We start from the raw sequence: 17,261 nt of genomic DNA, 5'->3' as shown, positions 1-17,261 counted from the left end.
TAAATCTCAAACATCTTACAAACACTTTCCAATACGATATAGGTGTGTAATTTCACATTGCACTCGATCTATCAAACACCAAATGTTGCAACAGTTACTTTTTGCACAATGTTGAATAAATATCAAATGTACAGCGTAGAAAACGATGATTAAGTATAAATAGAATACATTACAGTATAAGGTTATGATCAGGTTCAAGCAAATGTAATGGAAAAAAGGTCGGTATTTGCTCTCAGTTAAAGCACAAGCACAGGACAGGTCTTAGCAAGCGTGGAGATCCTTGCCGATGTTTAACTTAATAATATCGTAAGCTGGATATCATCCCTTTACATCAGCTATCAGCTCCGATCAAAGCAATGCTTTGTGATATGTTTTCTCTTACGAGAACGAATTGAGAAATAACAGTGCGATTTGTGAAATACAAATTGTTACTTTTCTGTTGTGCTAAGCAAGCGAGGTCCAAAGCGGTTGCATCGCTCGCATTGGTTTCAAGCCGGCCCTAAGCACAACAGAAGCAAAAGTTGCATACAGCGTTGCAAGAAATAAATCTTTCCTATTCCTAAGACTAAAAGCGGTCAAAAGTCAAAGTGTTAGCTACTTGTGCTACGTAGAGTGTAGGCGGCTCAAAATGACGCCCGAAGTGCTTGTCCAAGTCGGCAAAAATGTGCGCGTCTTTGACTGGAATTGAGTCGCCGAAAGTAGATGTGGACAATGGAACATGACATCGTTCATGTCGGAAAGGAGACAGGTCGGTCGATAAAATGAAGCATGGTTGCCGTTGTAGCGCCAAAGGCACCGATGTAAGAATGAGAAACAAGGAAGTTCTCGTGAGTATAATTTTGGTTCATATAGGCTTGGAATGCTCGGTTAGTTACACACGGGTCAGACGAGAATACCTGGTAGACCAGAACATATATCAAGATCACTTTGGTGCATCTCAAGTCAAGTTGACCTGCAGATCCGAGGCCTTACGCACGCAAAGCAAACTTGTCAAATTTAAAACGAATGATATAACAAGCAATTTGTACAGAATAAAATCATCAATTGTTTAATTACTCAATTTATTTCATTATTATTTAAGAATAAGGATTTGTTTTCCTGCAATCCAGCTCGAAAGACTTACGTTTAGCAACAAACAGTAATGACAGCTGCAACAGCAAATTGCAACGAGCTAATCTACTTTGAAACGAAATACCATAAAGAATATGATGAACAACACAATCTTTGCAGAAAAAATATCATTTTTGGCACAGATCTGATATTTCTGCTTTTTTGATTAGATTTCCAGGCACTTTAAAATTCCTTACTGTCGGTTAGGTCTCGATTTCGATCCCCGACTAAATAACGATTTCTAGTCCAATTCTTTTTAAACACACACACAGCGGTTTTTGTGTTTTGGGGGACGACCATGCTTCTAAATAAATAAATCATAAATTAAAGTTAACATTAATTTGTATGGAAGCCAAAATGAAAACTGAAATAAGTCTAAGCAACAATTTCTTACCAACGAGCTCTCAGTTTGTGTATGAGGGCGGAGGATGATCCATTCATGTTCGTTATCAAGACCAAGCCTCACTTCTAATTGCTATAAAGTAAATATTTAATTAAAAAATTTTATCTCAGCAAAATTGAATCTTACACCAACGTGGCAGCAATATATATGAGCAATACCGAGTCATTTGGTAACTGGTCAATAATTTTTTGAATTATGTTTTTCTGGGTTTCATTTGCATCTTGCTTTCTATTCAGTCCTCTTAGTTTCATCTCTTCAATTTCAGTTTCATCAGAAAAGCATCCCTGCATGGTGACACTCTCCACTTTCTCAAAGAAGAATGCCGGGGGAATACCAGGAAGAATATTGTAGCTGATGTCCAGTGTTTGTACCTGGTTGCGCAATAACAGTAAATTCTATAACAACTGACAATATGAAGCATAATATTATAGATTAATTATCGAGCTTTTGTCACAAACCTGTTTTTGAGCAGTAAGTTTTAATGCATCATAAACCTGGTTAAAATTACGACATGCTCACTATATTGTGATGTCACAGACTACATTGTGATGTGCTATGAAATTTGAACATCAAGCATTAACTACACATCAAGCAACTAAAACTACATTAAAGCATTTGTTGCAAGCTTTAATTTCTAGTAATTAGTCACAAACATTTTATTTTGAATCATAAAAAAATTGAAATTTATCAAATTACAGAAAATTAGCAAGATCTAAAGCAGGGGTCGGGAACCTTTTTGGCGAAGGAGCCATAAAAGCAACATATTGTTAATTTTTATTTCCGTTAGAGCCATATAATATTTTTCAACCCTTAATGCAACTAACGTGTGCATTTTTAAGCAAAACCAACTATTTTAGACAACGGTAAATGGCTGAATTTACTCTTTAATAACATGCTAATTACTGTTAATGCGATTTCTGGTGCTGCATGGTACAGAAATTACAAAACTACAAACAACAGAAAAGTTTTATTCGTAACAATTGTGCTAAGAAATGCCAGCTTAGATTTATCTGCGAGCCAGATGCCGTCATCAAAAGAGCCATATCTGGCTCGCGAGCCATAGGTTCCCGACCTCTGATCTAAAGGATGCTTTTTGTACATCATGATCTAATAATTTTCTGCAAACTTCTCCAATAACAAACTGAAAATAACTTAACAAGTATAAAGTAGAATCTTTTTCGATTCTTTTAATTTTAAAAATTGTGTTATACTGATTACTTTGGGCAATAGCCCGGTAAAGTTGAAAAAGTTGCACAAGACATCTGGTTGACTTCACACAGCAGGCCAACGCCAGGATGATTTTAACCATAACGCTAAAACTCTCATTGTGATGTCATCCATGCAATATAAAGATTCGATTAATGTCATTTTACTTCTTCTAGTGAAAACAACATTTAGAAACGACCACACCAACCTTTCCCGGCATTTCTATGATTGCAGAAATAATCCTTCCAATGTCGGAGAAGCAGCTGCATAGTTTGAGGCTTCTAATTTCTTCACTTTGCTTTCTTAGAATCTCACAAAAGGCGTCAGTAGTGTTCCAAGAGAACTCGACCTTGCTCAAGTTCAACGATCGCGGAAATAGTTGCACAGCTTTTCCCATCAGGTCATCATTATTACGCTTGAAGATTTCAGCCAAAAGCGAAATATATCTAGATGGATCATCTTTAAAATAAACATAAATGTTCATTGCAACTTGCACGACCCAAGACAACAAATTAAATGCAGGAGAGCTTGCATCATAAAACATCATCATACAAGCAAACACCCGATCCATATGTTGATGACGTGAGGGCATGTCAAAAAAAAACTAAAAAATGTTCAATGTTGTAAATTAATTGACTTTGCAATGGGACCTTTACTTAAATTTCCATCAATGACAAACTTTTGCTTATGCGATCATAATAACGAATTAAAACCAGGATGATCGCTACCATCACTATGCGCAACTATGTAATTGTAACTTAAACTTTGGCGAAGATACCCAAGAAGTTCATCATCTGATTGTAACTTACGTAGGCTGCAAAATTTAATATTTTCAACAACTGCGAAGCAGTTCAACTCCCACTGCAGCACTTCATCTGAAGCAATTGAATAACTTGGCATCTCAAAACGATCTATTGAAGCAAAAATTATGTTATGTAGTTAAAAGATGTTAAGATAAAGTGAAATATTTTAATCGATGGCATAAAATAATTTTGCCTAAAAGGAGGCAAATATTGCCGTAGGAAATTAAACGCTGTAAATTATAATAACGAGAAAATAAGTCTTATAAATAATTAGTTGTAGTTCCTTTCGAGAAAATTAGCTATTAATCAGGTGGGAAATAGTAAGACTGAAACGTAAGTACGGCAATCATTCTTTGATCCTTGTTTAATCACAAATCGCAACCTTCTGATGACATTTTAGTGACATAACATTATTGCCAAGACACTTTCCTGAGCTACAAGTCACATGACCATAACCAACGTGTGAAACGTTATTCTGTTTCTTGTAGCCAATTTTTGTTTGTTGTCCTGTCCAGAGGTACTCAGGGGTAAACTGGGCAGGCGTGGTCGACTTGTTCTTTTACGCCTCACTTAATATTCAGCTTTTGCTGGCCAGGTGGTTGTTCAGGTGAAAGGGACACACCTGAGTTTTGCTGATAGGGAAAATAATGCATTTTCCATTCTGGTTTCTTTGGTGGTCAAGCTAGACAGTGTAACGATGCATAAATCGTCAGAAATTAAGCTGCAGATTTTTGGGAATAACAGTTGATTGATTGTGTAGATGTAACAGAGCAAACACTGATCCTTTGGAAAGTCAAGTTTTCTGGTTCCTCCACCTGCTTCATTTTCCATTCACTTCTACAAAGAACTGCTGATTCTGGGAATAGACAGTAATGTCGGAGCATTTGCTGAGTTTCCTTTGGTTTGGGCTATTTTCAAGAAAGCCCTATCATTGACTGATATGCCACCAAGAGATCGATGAAAGCGAAAATTTATTTGGATTTAATCAATCGTCAATATGTTGTGTCAACTTTAAAACTGTCCACAACAGGCCAGAAACCAGCTTGGTCAACTGACAGTGGTTCTTCAACAATGGGTTGGATTTGGGCCAACAGGAGCAATTCGTACAACTTGAAAAGGGAGCACAGAAGGGATATGGGTCAATGGTTCTTCTGGTGTGCTGCAGTTTTCTTCAACTTCAGCATGTCAAACACTTTTCCTCTTTTCCAGATTCTGGGGACCTGATGTGTCAGTGGCATACACTGAATAGAAATAAGGCCCAGGTTATAGTTTTATTGCCAAAGTGGTTTTGGTCCTGTGTAAGCCAGTTGCTTTGCCAGTTTTTGCTTCATGGCTGTTGTTGGTTCGTTTCGATTGAAAAGTTGGAAATCATCGGAGCTAGTGAACGAGTTTTGGTTTCTCGTTTATTGTCTTGTGAGTTCCTCTTTATTTAATTTGCGGTCTGTCATTTATCAGCAGTTGATGAGCTATGTGACTGTAAGGAACAGCAGATAATCTGTTTTCGGCTTCTTTGTGGTGGTCCATGCTTATTGTTATTATGAGTCATGTCTAAGTTGGGGATGGTTTTTGTGACGTCGACTTTTCCCTTTGGTGTTTATCGAGGCCAGAAATATTTTTTCAAGTTCTTTTGTGGTGACAGAGAAAGGATTGTAATCCGAGAAAAGATGTTTTGATTGATCGCTGAGGCTCATAATATGGTTCATTTGTTGCAATGAACCATATCCTTAAAACCATAATTGTTGGAAAATTTAGTTAATCAAAGGAAAGAAGAAAGAATGAAAGAAAATTGAAGAACTTTTAGGAGTGACTACTTTTCTGTAACGTCAAAAATTGTTGCTGCAGCCAAAGGTTGACTACACAACCAAAAGCAAAGTGAAAACTGAACAACTACTTTTCCTGAGCATAAATGTTATGTAAATGACAATGAAAATGCAACAAAATCGAAACTTGTGCGATTTAATTTTACGTATCAATTTTCATGATACAAATTACTCTCATCGTTTAATAAAGAAAACCATTCCTGAGAGTTATCTAGCACATTCTGTTTTCTGCACAACGTTGTGATAATCTGTGTGAATGAAAACTATCTTTTCTGCAAATGTTATGTGGTGACATTCCTTTGTTTACGCCGGTATGTCTCGCGCATAATCACGCCACCTTAATTGTGTTGGTCTCATCTGTAGAACGTCCTTCAGTTATAAGCGCAGTGTCGGCGAGTCGACTGCTCAATACTGCTAGTTTGTACATATAAGTACTATATAATTCCTAACTGATTATATTTTGTTTTAGGGCTGTTCTGTTCTGTTTTTAATAAAGCCTAAGTTACTTGAATTTCGTGTTTAAGTTTCGAGGTCATGACATGTTAAAATAGTGTTCAAATACTATAAAAATAAACTACTTTATTGTTCTACAAATTTTTTAAAATCTGCCAATTGCGAGTTTGTTAAAATATTGATAACAAGCGATGTGTATTATTCAATCTTTCATTCATTTCAGTTTGGTCTTTAATGCAGCAGACCGCAATGTGAGATTAGTGTATGGGCCATGTGTTGCCAAAGATAAATGGTTAAAAATCTTTGGAAACTTGTCAGAAAAGACACTTATACAGTTTTATTTAAAGAAAACAACAAATATATCATTTAGAAATATTACCGTATGAGGAAGACAATTTCTGTGATTCTTTATGTCTTGTAAGTTTGGGTGAAGGCATTATTAGTGATGATAAAGACTTTGATGGAATATCTGCTTCTGCTTCTGCGAATGATATTTTCTGTTTATAGAAAGACATCAAAATGTTAAACACATGGAAATATTTAACAATTGTTTTTGAAACAAAAGCATTTTCATTCTATAGCAAATAGTTTATTATAAGCTTTGTCAACTTCGATTAAATTAATTTAGCATGTCTTTTTAACATGAAGTTTAAACTCCATATAAAAAGAATTTTTAACACTTGTTTGCAAAACTTTTTACCATTTCTTCAGATTTTAAATCATCACCGGTTAGCCTTTCAACCACTTTAACAAGCTTGTCTTTTTCTAAAAATCAGCCATTATGCATTACCAGTAACTTACATGCAAAACTTACTGCAAATTATAAACATATCCACAAATCTACAGAGTTAAAAACTATGACTAAAATCAACCTGAACAGTGGGTTTAAATCCAGTGAAAAATATCCTTTCATTTGCGCACAATAACAGCACAAATTTCTCCATTTTCAAATGTATAAATAAATTAATTAAAAGTTGAAACATGAAAAAACCAAAAATTAAACATTCAAAAACTGAAGACCTTCTTCCACAAGTAACGCCTTTGTGTCTGAAGCAAATGAATAACTTGTCATCTCAAAACGATCTATTGAAGCAAAAATTATGTTATGTAGTTAAAAGATGTTAAGATAAAGTGAAATATTTTAATCGATGGCATAAAATAATTTTGCCTAAAAGGAGGCAAATATTGCCGTAGGAAATTAAACGCTGTAAATTATAATAACGAGAAAATAAATCTTATAAACAATTAGTTGTAGTTCCTTTCAAGCAAATTAGCTATTAATCAGGTGGGAAATAGTAAGACTGAAACGTTAGTACGGCAATCATTCTTTGATCCTTGTTTAATCACAAATCGCAACCTTCTGATGACATTTTAGTGACATAACATTATTGCCAAGACACTTTCCTGAGCTACAAGTCACATGACCATAACCAACGTGTGAAGCGTTATTCTGTTTCTTGTAGCCAATTTTTGTTTGTTGTCCTGTCCAGAGGTACTCAGGGGTAAACTGGGCAGGCGTGGTCGACTTGTTCTTTTACGCCTCACTTAATATTCAGCTTTTGCTGGCCAGGTGGTTGTTCAGGTGAAAGGGACACACCTGAGTTTTGCTGATAGGGAAAATAATGCATTTTCCATTCTGGTTTCTATCTAGCAATATTTTTTTCAAGTTCTTTTGTGGTGACAGAGAAAGGATTGTAATCCGAGAAAAGGTTTTTTGATTGATCGCTGAGTTATCTAGCACATGCTGTTTTCTGCACAACGTTTTGATAATCTGTGTGTATGAAAACTATCTTTTCTGCAAATGCTAAAATAGTGTTCAAATACTAAAGAAATACATGACTTTATTGTTTTACAAATTTTTAAAAATCTTCAATTGCGAGTTTGTTAAAATATTGATAACAAGCGATGTGTATTATTCAATCTTTCATTCATTTTAGTTTGGTCTTTAATGCTGCAGACCGCAATGTGAGATTAGTGTATGGGTCATGTGTTGCCAAAGATAAATAGTTAAAAATCTTTGGAAACTTGTCAGAAAAGACACTTATACAGTTTTATTTAAAGAAAACAACAAATATATCATTTAGAAATATTACCGTATGAGGAAGACAATTTCTGTGATTCTTTATGTCTTGTAAGTTTGGGTGAAGGTATTATTAGTGATAATGAAGACTTTAATGGAATGTCTGCTTCTGCTTCTGCGAGTGATATTTTCTGTTTATAGAAAGACATCAAAATGTTAAACACATGGAAATATTTAACAATTGTTTTTGAAACAAAAGCATTTTCATTCTATAGCAAATAGTTTATTATAAGCTTTGTCAACTTCGATTAAATTAATTTAGCATGTTTTTTTAGCATGAAGTTTAAACTCCATATAAAAAGAATTTTTAACAGTTGTTTGCAAAACTTTTTACCATTTCTTCAGATTTTAAATCATCACCGGTTAGCCTTTCAACCACTTTAACAAGCTTGTCTTTTTCTAAAAATCAGCCATTATGCATTACCAGTAACTTACATGCAAAACTTACTGCAAATTATAAACATATCCACAAATCTACAGAGTTAAAAACTATGACTAAAATCAACCTGAACAGTGGGTTTAAATCCAGTGAAAAATATCCTTTCATTTGCGCACAATAACAGCACAAATTTCTCCATTTTCAAATGTATAGATAAATTAATTAAAAGTTGAAACATGAAAAAACCAAAAATTAAACATTCAAAAACTGAAGACCTTCTTCCACAAGTAACGCCTTTGTGTCTGAAGCAAATGAATAACTTGTCATCTCAAAACGATCTATTGAAGCAAAAATTATGTTATGTAGTTAAAAGATGTTAAGATAAAGTGAAATATTTTAATCGATGGCATAAAATAATTTTGCCTAAAAGGAGGCAAATATTGCCGTAGGAAATTAAACGCTGTAAATTATAATAACGAGAAAATAAATCTTATAAACAATTAGTTGTAGTTCCTTTCAAGCAAATTAGCTATTAATCAGGTGGGAAATAGTAAGACTGAAACGTTAGTACGGCAATCATTCTTTGATCCTTGTTTAATCACAAATCGCAACCTTCTGATGACATTTTAGTGACATAACATTATTGCCAAGACACTTTCCTGAGCTACAAGTCACATGACCATAACCAACGTGTGAAGCGTTATTCTGTTTCTTGTAGCCAATTTTTGTTTGTTGTCCTGTCCAGAGGTACTCAGGGGTAAACTGGGCAGGCGTGGTCGACTTGTTCTTTTACGCCTCACTTAATATTCAGCTTTTGCTGGCCAGGTGGTTGTTCAGGTGAAAGGGACACACCTGAGTTTTGCTGATAGGGAAAATAATGCATTTTCCATTCTGGTTTCTATCTAGCAATATTTTTTTCAAGTTCTTTTGTGGTGACAGAGAAAGGATTGTAATCCGAGAAAAGGTTTTTTGATTGATCGCTGAGTTATCTAGCACATGCTGTTTTCTGCACAACGTTTTGATAATCTGTGTGTATGAAAACTATCTTTTCTGCAAATGCTAAAATAGTGTTCAAATACTAAAGAAATACATGACTTTATTGTTTTACAAATTTTTAAAAATCTTCAATTGCGAGTTTGTTAAAATATTGATAACAAGCGATGTGTATTATTCAATCTTTCATTCATTTTAGTTTGGTCTTTAATGCTGCAGACCGCAATGTGAGATTAGTGTATGGGTCATGTGTTGCCAAAGATAAATAGTTAAAAATCTTTGGAAACTTGTCAGAAAAGACACTTATACAGTTTTATTTAAAGAAAACAACAAATATATCATTTAGAAATATTACCGTATGAGGAAGACAATTTCTGTGATTCTTTATGTCTTGTAAGTAAGTAAGGAGTCATTATTAGTGATGATAAAGACTTTGATGGAATATCTGCTTCTGCTTCTGCGAGTGATATTTTCTGTTTATAGAAAGACATCAAAATGTTAAACACATGGAAATATTTAACAATTGTTTTTGAAACAAAAGCATTTTCATTCTATAGCAAATAGTTTATTATAAGCTTTGTCAACTTCGATTAAATTAATTTAGCATGTCTTTTTAACATGAAGTTTAAACTCCATATAAAAAGAATTTTTAACACTTGTTTGCAAAACTTTTTACCATTTCTCCAGATTTTAGATCATCACCGGTTTGCCTTTCAACCACTTTAACAACAAGCTTGTCTTTTTCTAAAAATCAGCCATTATGCATTACCAGTAATTTACATGCAAAGCTTACTGCAAATTAGAAACATATCCACAAATCTACAGAGTTAAAAACTGTAACTAAAATCAACCTGAACAGTAGGTTTAAATCCAGTGAAAAATATTCTTCCCTTTGCGCACAATAACTGCACAAATTTCTCCATTTTCAAGTGTACAGATAAATTAATTAAAAGTTGAAACATGAAAAAACCAAAAATTAAACATTTAAAAACTGAAGACCTTCTTCCACAAGTAACGTCTTTGTGTCTGAAGCAGACAGCTCTGTAACAACTTTGGACTGATCTTGAAGAACAGGGGAAGAACTCAAGATGATCTAAAATCATAAAAGTTAAAAAACACTTTCTGATTATAAAAAATTTTGATAAAAAACAGAGAAATGTGTCCTTTTTGGTTTAAAATAGACTTTTAACTTTGGTTTCATATAACGAGAAAGTCTAGTTGACATGCAAAATTTCATCAGGTCCCAAGAAGTGATTTTCAAGTAATTGCATTTTTAGTAATTTTACTGTATAAAGAAACAAACAAACAAAGAAATTGACCTTTTTTGAAACCCAACACATCTCCTAAAACAGTGGTTCTCAACCTTCTGATCTTGGCGGTCCCCTTTTGGTGCTGTCAAAGCAGTTGGCGGACCCCTGAAGTTTAAGCAAACTAAGGGTTCTGAGACTGCACTTAAATGTTGCTTTGCTTAGTTTTACTTAATAGTCTTGGTGCACAACTGCGCTGTTCATTCACAATAACATCAAACTAATCGGATATTTTTTATTTATTTCAAAGCGTTATCTATACCTTGCTCACAACAAGCTGCTAGTTACAAGCTAAAACTGAGAAAGCGATTATGTGCAATCTCCAGCAACTTAAAATCACTGTATCCAGCTGTCTTCTCGTATAATCCGCAATCTAGTGCATCACAATAGGCCTTCCCTGCGGGTGATAAATCTCAATAAGCTTTCGTATTGTCCCATCACAATAGGCAATTAAGCCAATGTTCCGGCCTATTTCAAAAAGCAATGATAAACAGCAAAAAATTTTTAAAAACTCGTACTTTATGTTGCAAATTTCGAAGTTCTCAAGGACCCCCTGAAAACGTTTCGCGGACCCCCAGGGGTCCGCGGACCACCGGTTGAGAACCACTGTCCTAAAACATATGTTTAAAAAAAATTTTAAATAAAGTTTTAAAATATCAAGCCGACATATTTGTTACAATCACAAAATTTTAAAAATTTACTAATCAGCAATAATCAATACTCAGCTTTTTCTACCAAATTTTCAATTCCTTTGTCTTTTTATAATCAACTGAATAAAACCTATTTTGACATAAAAGCGATCTAAAGTTCTGTCAAACAAAAATAAACAAGCAGGTAACTTTTTACGCCAGCACAGTCATAGATAAGCAAGAAACGTGATCATTTGTTAATAAGCGATGCTAAACATTAACCTAAGGAAATACCTCAGTAGCATCTTTAGGAAAGAAATGACCTTTTAAAGACAGCTCTTCTTTTCGGATTGCATCAAAGTCTTCCTCACTTGCTCGAATAACTTTGCATGTGATCAGGTCAACCTTAAGTTTAGCTTTTACATCATCATCAACATCTCTCCAAAGATACGACTTTAACCCATCCAAGATCTTTCCTGATGAATATGACTTGAGCAAGTTGCTTTCTGCTTCTGCTCCTTTTGTAACAACCTCAACCAAAACACTCCCTTGGCTAATTTTAGTCACTACACAGCTGGCAGCAGCCCCAGCAGCCAGAGGAATAAAAGCTTTCACCAACTCTGCCCGAGTGTTTGGATCACGGGCAGCGATTATCAATGCAACTGTAAACCCACCACCTAGAAATATTGCTGGAATGCCTTTGACAGTAAATCCAAAAGCTTTGATTTCACTTTGAGTGACAACTTCAACAAAACCACCTTGTCCCTGTTGCTGAGGAACCTCAGATTGGGCTACACCTGAGCATGAGCAACAGATGAAGCACAAAAAACTAGCACAGTTCATATTGAAGGACCAGTTGACATTACCGAGAGGTTTTCCAACACAGTAGAACTTGCCCGATTTGGCTTTAATTCAATTAATTTCACATTTTGCCTAATTCACCACAGTTTTGCTGGTCCCGGCAGAATTGAGTACTTTTCAATGTTTGTTAGTTTATTTATTTAATTGGTTTTGCATAATATGACAGTTCAATTACTACGGTACCTTTCTTTCATCCCTGGCAAGCATTTTGTTCGTCTAATCAGGCATTTAGTCATGAGCTTCGCGAAAACGTGATTAAAGTAATGAAGGCTATGATGTAACACAACTCAAGTGATGAACTCATTTTACTTGTGTGAGTTATAAAGTTATATATAGAGAGTTATAGTTATAAATATACAGCTTGTAGTAAATCCATTCTGATCATGTTTTTATACCGTATACATGTGCATGTACTCATTTTATTTCTGTGAATGTGTGTTTTGTGTGTGGCTATGTGTTATCACCTATTTGTATATTTCGGCAATTCAACGCTTTGCTGCGACCCCTAAAGAAGTTGAATTAGCCAAATTCTACTGCACTTAAATTTTAGTTGATTTAAAATCTCTCAAAATCAGAATGGTAAAAAAGTAAATTTCTGACCACGCATTGCAGCAGTATTGCTTGGACCAGGTTGTTCTGGAACATTTGAAAATGTGGAAGAATTACCTATTTGAACAAAACAGGTGAATAATATTGGCGGTAAAAATTATATTATTTATTACAAAAGTTTTTAAAAAATCTTCTAAAAGCTTCGAAAAAATGGCGTTTACATTTTCATTATTCAAGAAATTTTTCACTCAATTTTCTACAAGATAAAGCATATTTACATCAAGTGTATTAGAAACGATTCCATATTCAACATTAAACTTACAACATTATACACTTCGCAAAATAATGACGTGATGGTTGAACCAAAATCTCGGGTATCATTAAATATTAAAAAGTAGTCTGCATAATATTTAATACCTTGCACAGTAGTGCTTTGTGCTACAGGCTGTTGTGGAATATTTTGAGATGGTTCTGAAAAAAGATTGTAATAAACATCTTTATAACTTCAATACCTTGATAATACAAGTAAAATATGCAGCGCAATCAAACCTAGATTTGTGTAATAGCTAGGGCAGCAAATCTAGCTGATTTTCTTTTACCATTAGCTGTTAGCTGGCGGTTAGTTGCCATAATCACTAATTGTCATGTCCCATTATTAATCGCAGGCAAAACTGCAATTTATTATAAAGAAGTTTGATAAAAAGGGTTGTATTAGCGACGTTCATTTTAAACCAACAAAACTTTCTCTCCATATGTTAGCTTTGAAACAATAGGTTATATACTATCATGAGCCAATCTATCAACCAACCAACCAGCTTATCAATAGGTTATCAAAATAGAATTAAAATGCCAGAGCGCAAAACGTTGTCCTCCTCGCCTAACGTAGGCACCGACTACTACGTTTATGTTACTTGATGGTTAGTATCATAATTCTATTCAAGACTTTTTATGATATGTGACGAATTATATAGCGAAGTTCTCCAAGTTAACAAAATGCTGTTATTTCTTTAACCAAGTGGGTCACTTAGGGTTAATTGCAATCAAAATTTTGAGAGGCTATCAGATTATTAGACTATAATAAATTATACCTTGCATAGGATTATTACTAGATTCAGGTTGGTCTGGAACATGAGGTCTCCGAACACTTGATTCTAAACATTTATAAACAAGTAAGTAGCAATAACTAGATAACATTTAACAAAGCATAACTATTAAAGCCCAGCTGCTACTTGTTCACACTTCGCTTGTAAGTTCTAATACACATACTAAAATCTACAAACTGCAAGAAAAACACATCAGCCAGCTGGTTAAATAACTTGTTTCACAGTAATGACAACTTTGAAATTTATTCTGCAATTAACTTTCATCAAAGTAGTGTAGACTCACTTCCTGAATGTTATTTTAGTTTATAATATTTTAAAGCAGGTTTTGATAATACCGATCTATGAAATATAAATAACACCGGCATGTGCTCACCTTCAGACTGACCAACATTCCCATAAACTTCACCACCGGGTGCAATGATGTCACGGCCGCTTTCTATATTCATGTGACGGCGATTGTCTAGAAACTGAGTTTCTTGCGTGAGTTGGACGTTAATAGAACCGATGCTGACAGATGCTATTGCTGCAATGAATAGACATAACATTAAACTGTAATGAGTTATGTTTATGTATATAGAGTATACATATGATTAATGAAAGAAATAAATCAGAAATTAAAAATTTATTTTCATGAAAAAACTATTAAACTATTAAAATCAAAACTAACTCACCACCAGAAGACGCGGCTTCTCTTATAATCTGGCCAACTCCTTGACTAGCAAGAGCAAGAGCAGTTTGTTGATCTTCCACATCCTCATTCCTTGCATCAAGCTCACCTCCCTCATGTTGAAGATGCAAGTCATCCAATCTCCCTGCAACTAAAATGAAATTTAAGTCAGAAAACGATTTCTTTCAGGAGAAATGCAGCAACAACATTTTCAACAACCATCCTCAAAGGCCATATGTAGAAGCGTCAACAAGGTTACTTTTAAACCTGTGATAGCTTTCTGGCCAATATAAAAAGCAAGTTAGCATAAAGTTTAAGTAAACAAGGTTTGCTGAAATTTTTACTGTAACATATGCAGTTAGTTTACATAATTTGTTAAACTATAAAATGTATATATATAAAAAACTTAGATCACATTGTTTCAGCATGTTCAAGCCACATCACCAAAAGATAAAAAATAAGAAAAAAGAATAATTGATACATGCACTAATAAATTGATTGATGACTGATTGCTTGATGTATTCAATAATTAATTTTGATAAACCGATTCGTTCAAAGAATTGTATAAAAACGTTTGCTGACCTGATAAGGCAAAATCTAATCATCAACATTGTGGAAATACATAAATTCTATGTAAACCTGTTATATTTAAAAAATAAGTATAAATAAAATATACAATAAAATCCTACGATTGAAACTATGAGATTACAAAGTTTAAGAAAAAACTTATCATTACGATAAACAATTACAATCACCACGATGACTTCGTTGTTCAGGTAAATTTTCTGATGCTTCTCTGTGTTGTGGCTGTTCAATACTCCCAAGAGAAGAATTATGAGTAAATTGGGAACTTTCTTCTTCTTGGTTCATGTTTTCAAATTCATTTCAACAATTTTATTTAAAATTTTTTGATTAGAAAATGTCTGGCATGACAAAATCTATCTTTAATTAATATCAAACTGTCACTCAGTAATGCATAGACATAGACAAAAATAGAAACATAGACAAATAAAAACATATACATGGATTGCATTATAAACATCGATTAAGACACGAATGCATTTAGGTAAATCATTTCGTCATGATTGTAACAGAAACCCATGCCAGCAAAACTAGAAATGTCAACGGCTGACCATTGACCAATCACACAAAAGCTTTACTGGTCAGTGATCACCTATGATAAGCGAACTGTGACACAACAATCATCCTCAAAACTTTCAAAAACAAACTGATTTGTAGCGAAACACTTATCAAAACTCAAATGTGGTTAGAGTTTGGGGAAATCCCCCATTATCAAGTTTTGGCAGAACCCTTTTGTTTGACCTCTGCTAGATGTGGATGTGGTATGGTTGGTAGTAGCTGGATGAGTTGAAGCCGCAGTAAAAACTGTAGTTACTTGAGTTAAACCAAAAAATACAAATTACAGAGATTGAGTTTAACACGAGATAATTCGTCATTCGAAAAATAAAGCCACTACTGTAAAAGATAAACTAGTAACGCCTGGTCATGACAAGATGTCTCATCTTAAGAACTCAACTCGTTAAACCAGGACAAATGATAAGCCTTAAATATCATGACTGTACCATCCATCCATTGCAGTATTGCAGACAGTGCTGCCTCTATTCATTGATTAGTGTCACTTATGACTTGGTTGAATTCCTGCATTAAAATCAATGCACACCATAATCAAAACATATAAAACAGCAAAGAGCATATTAAAGTATTATTGCAATAGTGAACAAGTGTTCTTGAAGAAAATTAGGTTGCAGGAATAGGAACAAAATAACCAAATAGGGGTTTAAAACATCTGGCAGCGTCAACTAAACTGTTCCTACTAAACTAGACAAAACAAATGCTGTGCAATTGTATGCTAAACCCAAACTGCCGCTCTCCAAGAATAACACACTTACTTACTGCTGGCGCTTGTGTGGTCAAATTGTTTGCAAGTTGCATTAAGGACATAAAATTTAGCCTGATGTAAATCACAACACGACAATAGCAAGTAGGCTATTTCCTGATGAAATAATCCCTGAAATAATTCGCACAAAATTCATTTCTGCATAAACATCCTCCACACAAATTTCAAACTTTCCGATTAGTGTATTTCCACAGATATCTTATATCATGCAACCAATATCAACCGTTCAAAACTACGATCTGCAACCAGCTTGCCAACAATGATTTCAACTATTATCGGCCAATAATTATAGTGTCACAATCGATAACATTTTTTATGCCGCACCTTGTTCAAGTTCACCTGTGAATGCTGTAAGCTATATCACTATTAGCATCCCCTGTTCTACTTCCTACCAAACTTCAAATCCTTTAGGAGGGATTTTCGCTATGAGTGGCAACAGCGATTACAGAACCTAATAAATAACTCTTACTCCCTTCCAGGAATTTCTCGATTATTAAGTCAAAATAGCAACAAAGCTTAAAAAGGAGAAAAGTTATTGATATGAAACTGACCACAAAGTAAATTCTTTCAGCAATTTGTTTGTTGACCAAGTAAAAGGCATAAAATAGGGCAGTTGAAAGGAAAAAATGACAGTCTTGTGTTCACTGCAGAAGTGCACAACTATATCTTAAAGGGCTGAAGAGATTGAGAATGAGTTATGATGTCATTTAAACTTAACAACATCGAATTGTGACGTCAAAAATAAATGATGTCAGTAAAAAATACCTGATCCTTCCTGCAGTTAAGCAAACGCACAATTTAATAAAAGTCAACAATAGTACACAGCATATGTAAACAAATTTATAGCATGATCACTTTCACCGGCTCAGGCTCCTTCAAACAGTTTTGAATCGAACCCAGCTAACAAGCCTGACATAAAACCTATAAGGGACCATTCTATAACCTATACCAAAATGTAGCTACAAAATATCAAAATGTGT

At 34.3% G+C, this 17,261-nt stretch overlaps 1 protein-coding gene across 3 annotated transcripts; it reads right to left on the bottom strand.

The window, feature by feature from the left end:
• Positions 1–89: 89 nt before the first annotated feature.
• On the bottom strand, positions 90–15,297 carry LOC143470017 (uncharacterized). 3 transcript variants are annotated; one of them, XR_013119271.1, is made up of 22 exons: positions 15,119–15,297; positions 14,368–14,514; positions 14,070–14,219; positions 13,682–13,744; positions 13,011–13,064; positions 12,645–12,710; positions 11,478–11,980; positions 10,247–10,340; positions 9,924–9,991; positions 9,603–9,720; positions 8,530–8,592; positions 8,210–8,274; positions 7,889–8,006; positions 6,816–6,878; positions 6,496–6,560; positions 6,175–6,292; positions 3,529–3,630; positions 2,928–3,178; positions 1,672–1,884; positions 1,505–1,585; positions 1,124–1,414; positions 90–896 (listed from the first exon to the last, which is right to left on the bottom strand). XR_013119271.1 is itself a non-coding variant. In XM_076967853.1 (22 exons), exons 4-22 carry the CDS (start codon positions 14,140–14,142, stop codon positions 1,367–1,369), a joined length of 2,226 nt encoding a protein of 741 aa, XP_076823968.1. In that variant the 5' UTR covers positions 14,143–14,219; positions 14,368–14,514; positions 14,946–15,002; positions 15,119–15,257; the 3' UTR covers positions 90–1,366. The 3 variants fall into 3 exon arrangements, 2 of the variants coding, with proteins under 2 accessions (XP_076823968.1, XP_076823967.1); XM_076967853.1 differs by adding an exon at positions 14,946–15,002 and having other exon boundaries at positions 90–1,414; positions 15,119–15,257; XM_076967852.1 differs by having other exon boundaries at positions 90–1,414.
• Positions 15,298–17,261: the final 1,964 nt, after the last annotated feature.

This window comes from Clavelina lepadiformis, chromosome 9 (assembly GCF_947623445.1).
Source record: "Clavelina lepadiformis chromosome 9, kaClaLepa1.1, whole genome shotgun sequence".
Classification (NCBI taxonomy): Eukaryota; Metazoa; Chordata; class Ascidiacea; order Aplousobranchia; family Clavelinidae; genus Clavelina; species Clavelina lepadiformis.
Note: the sequence above shows the minus strand (reverse complement) of the source record. Positions and strands in the feature narration are given on the sequence as shown.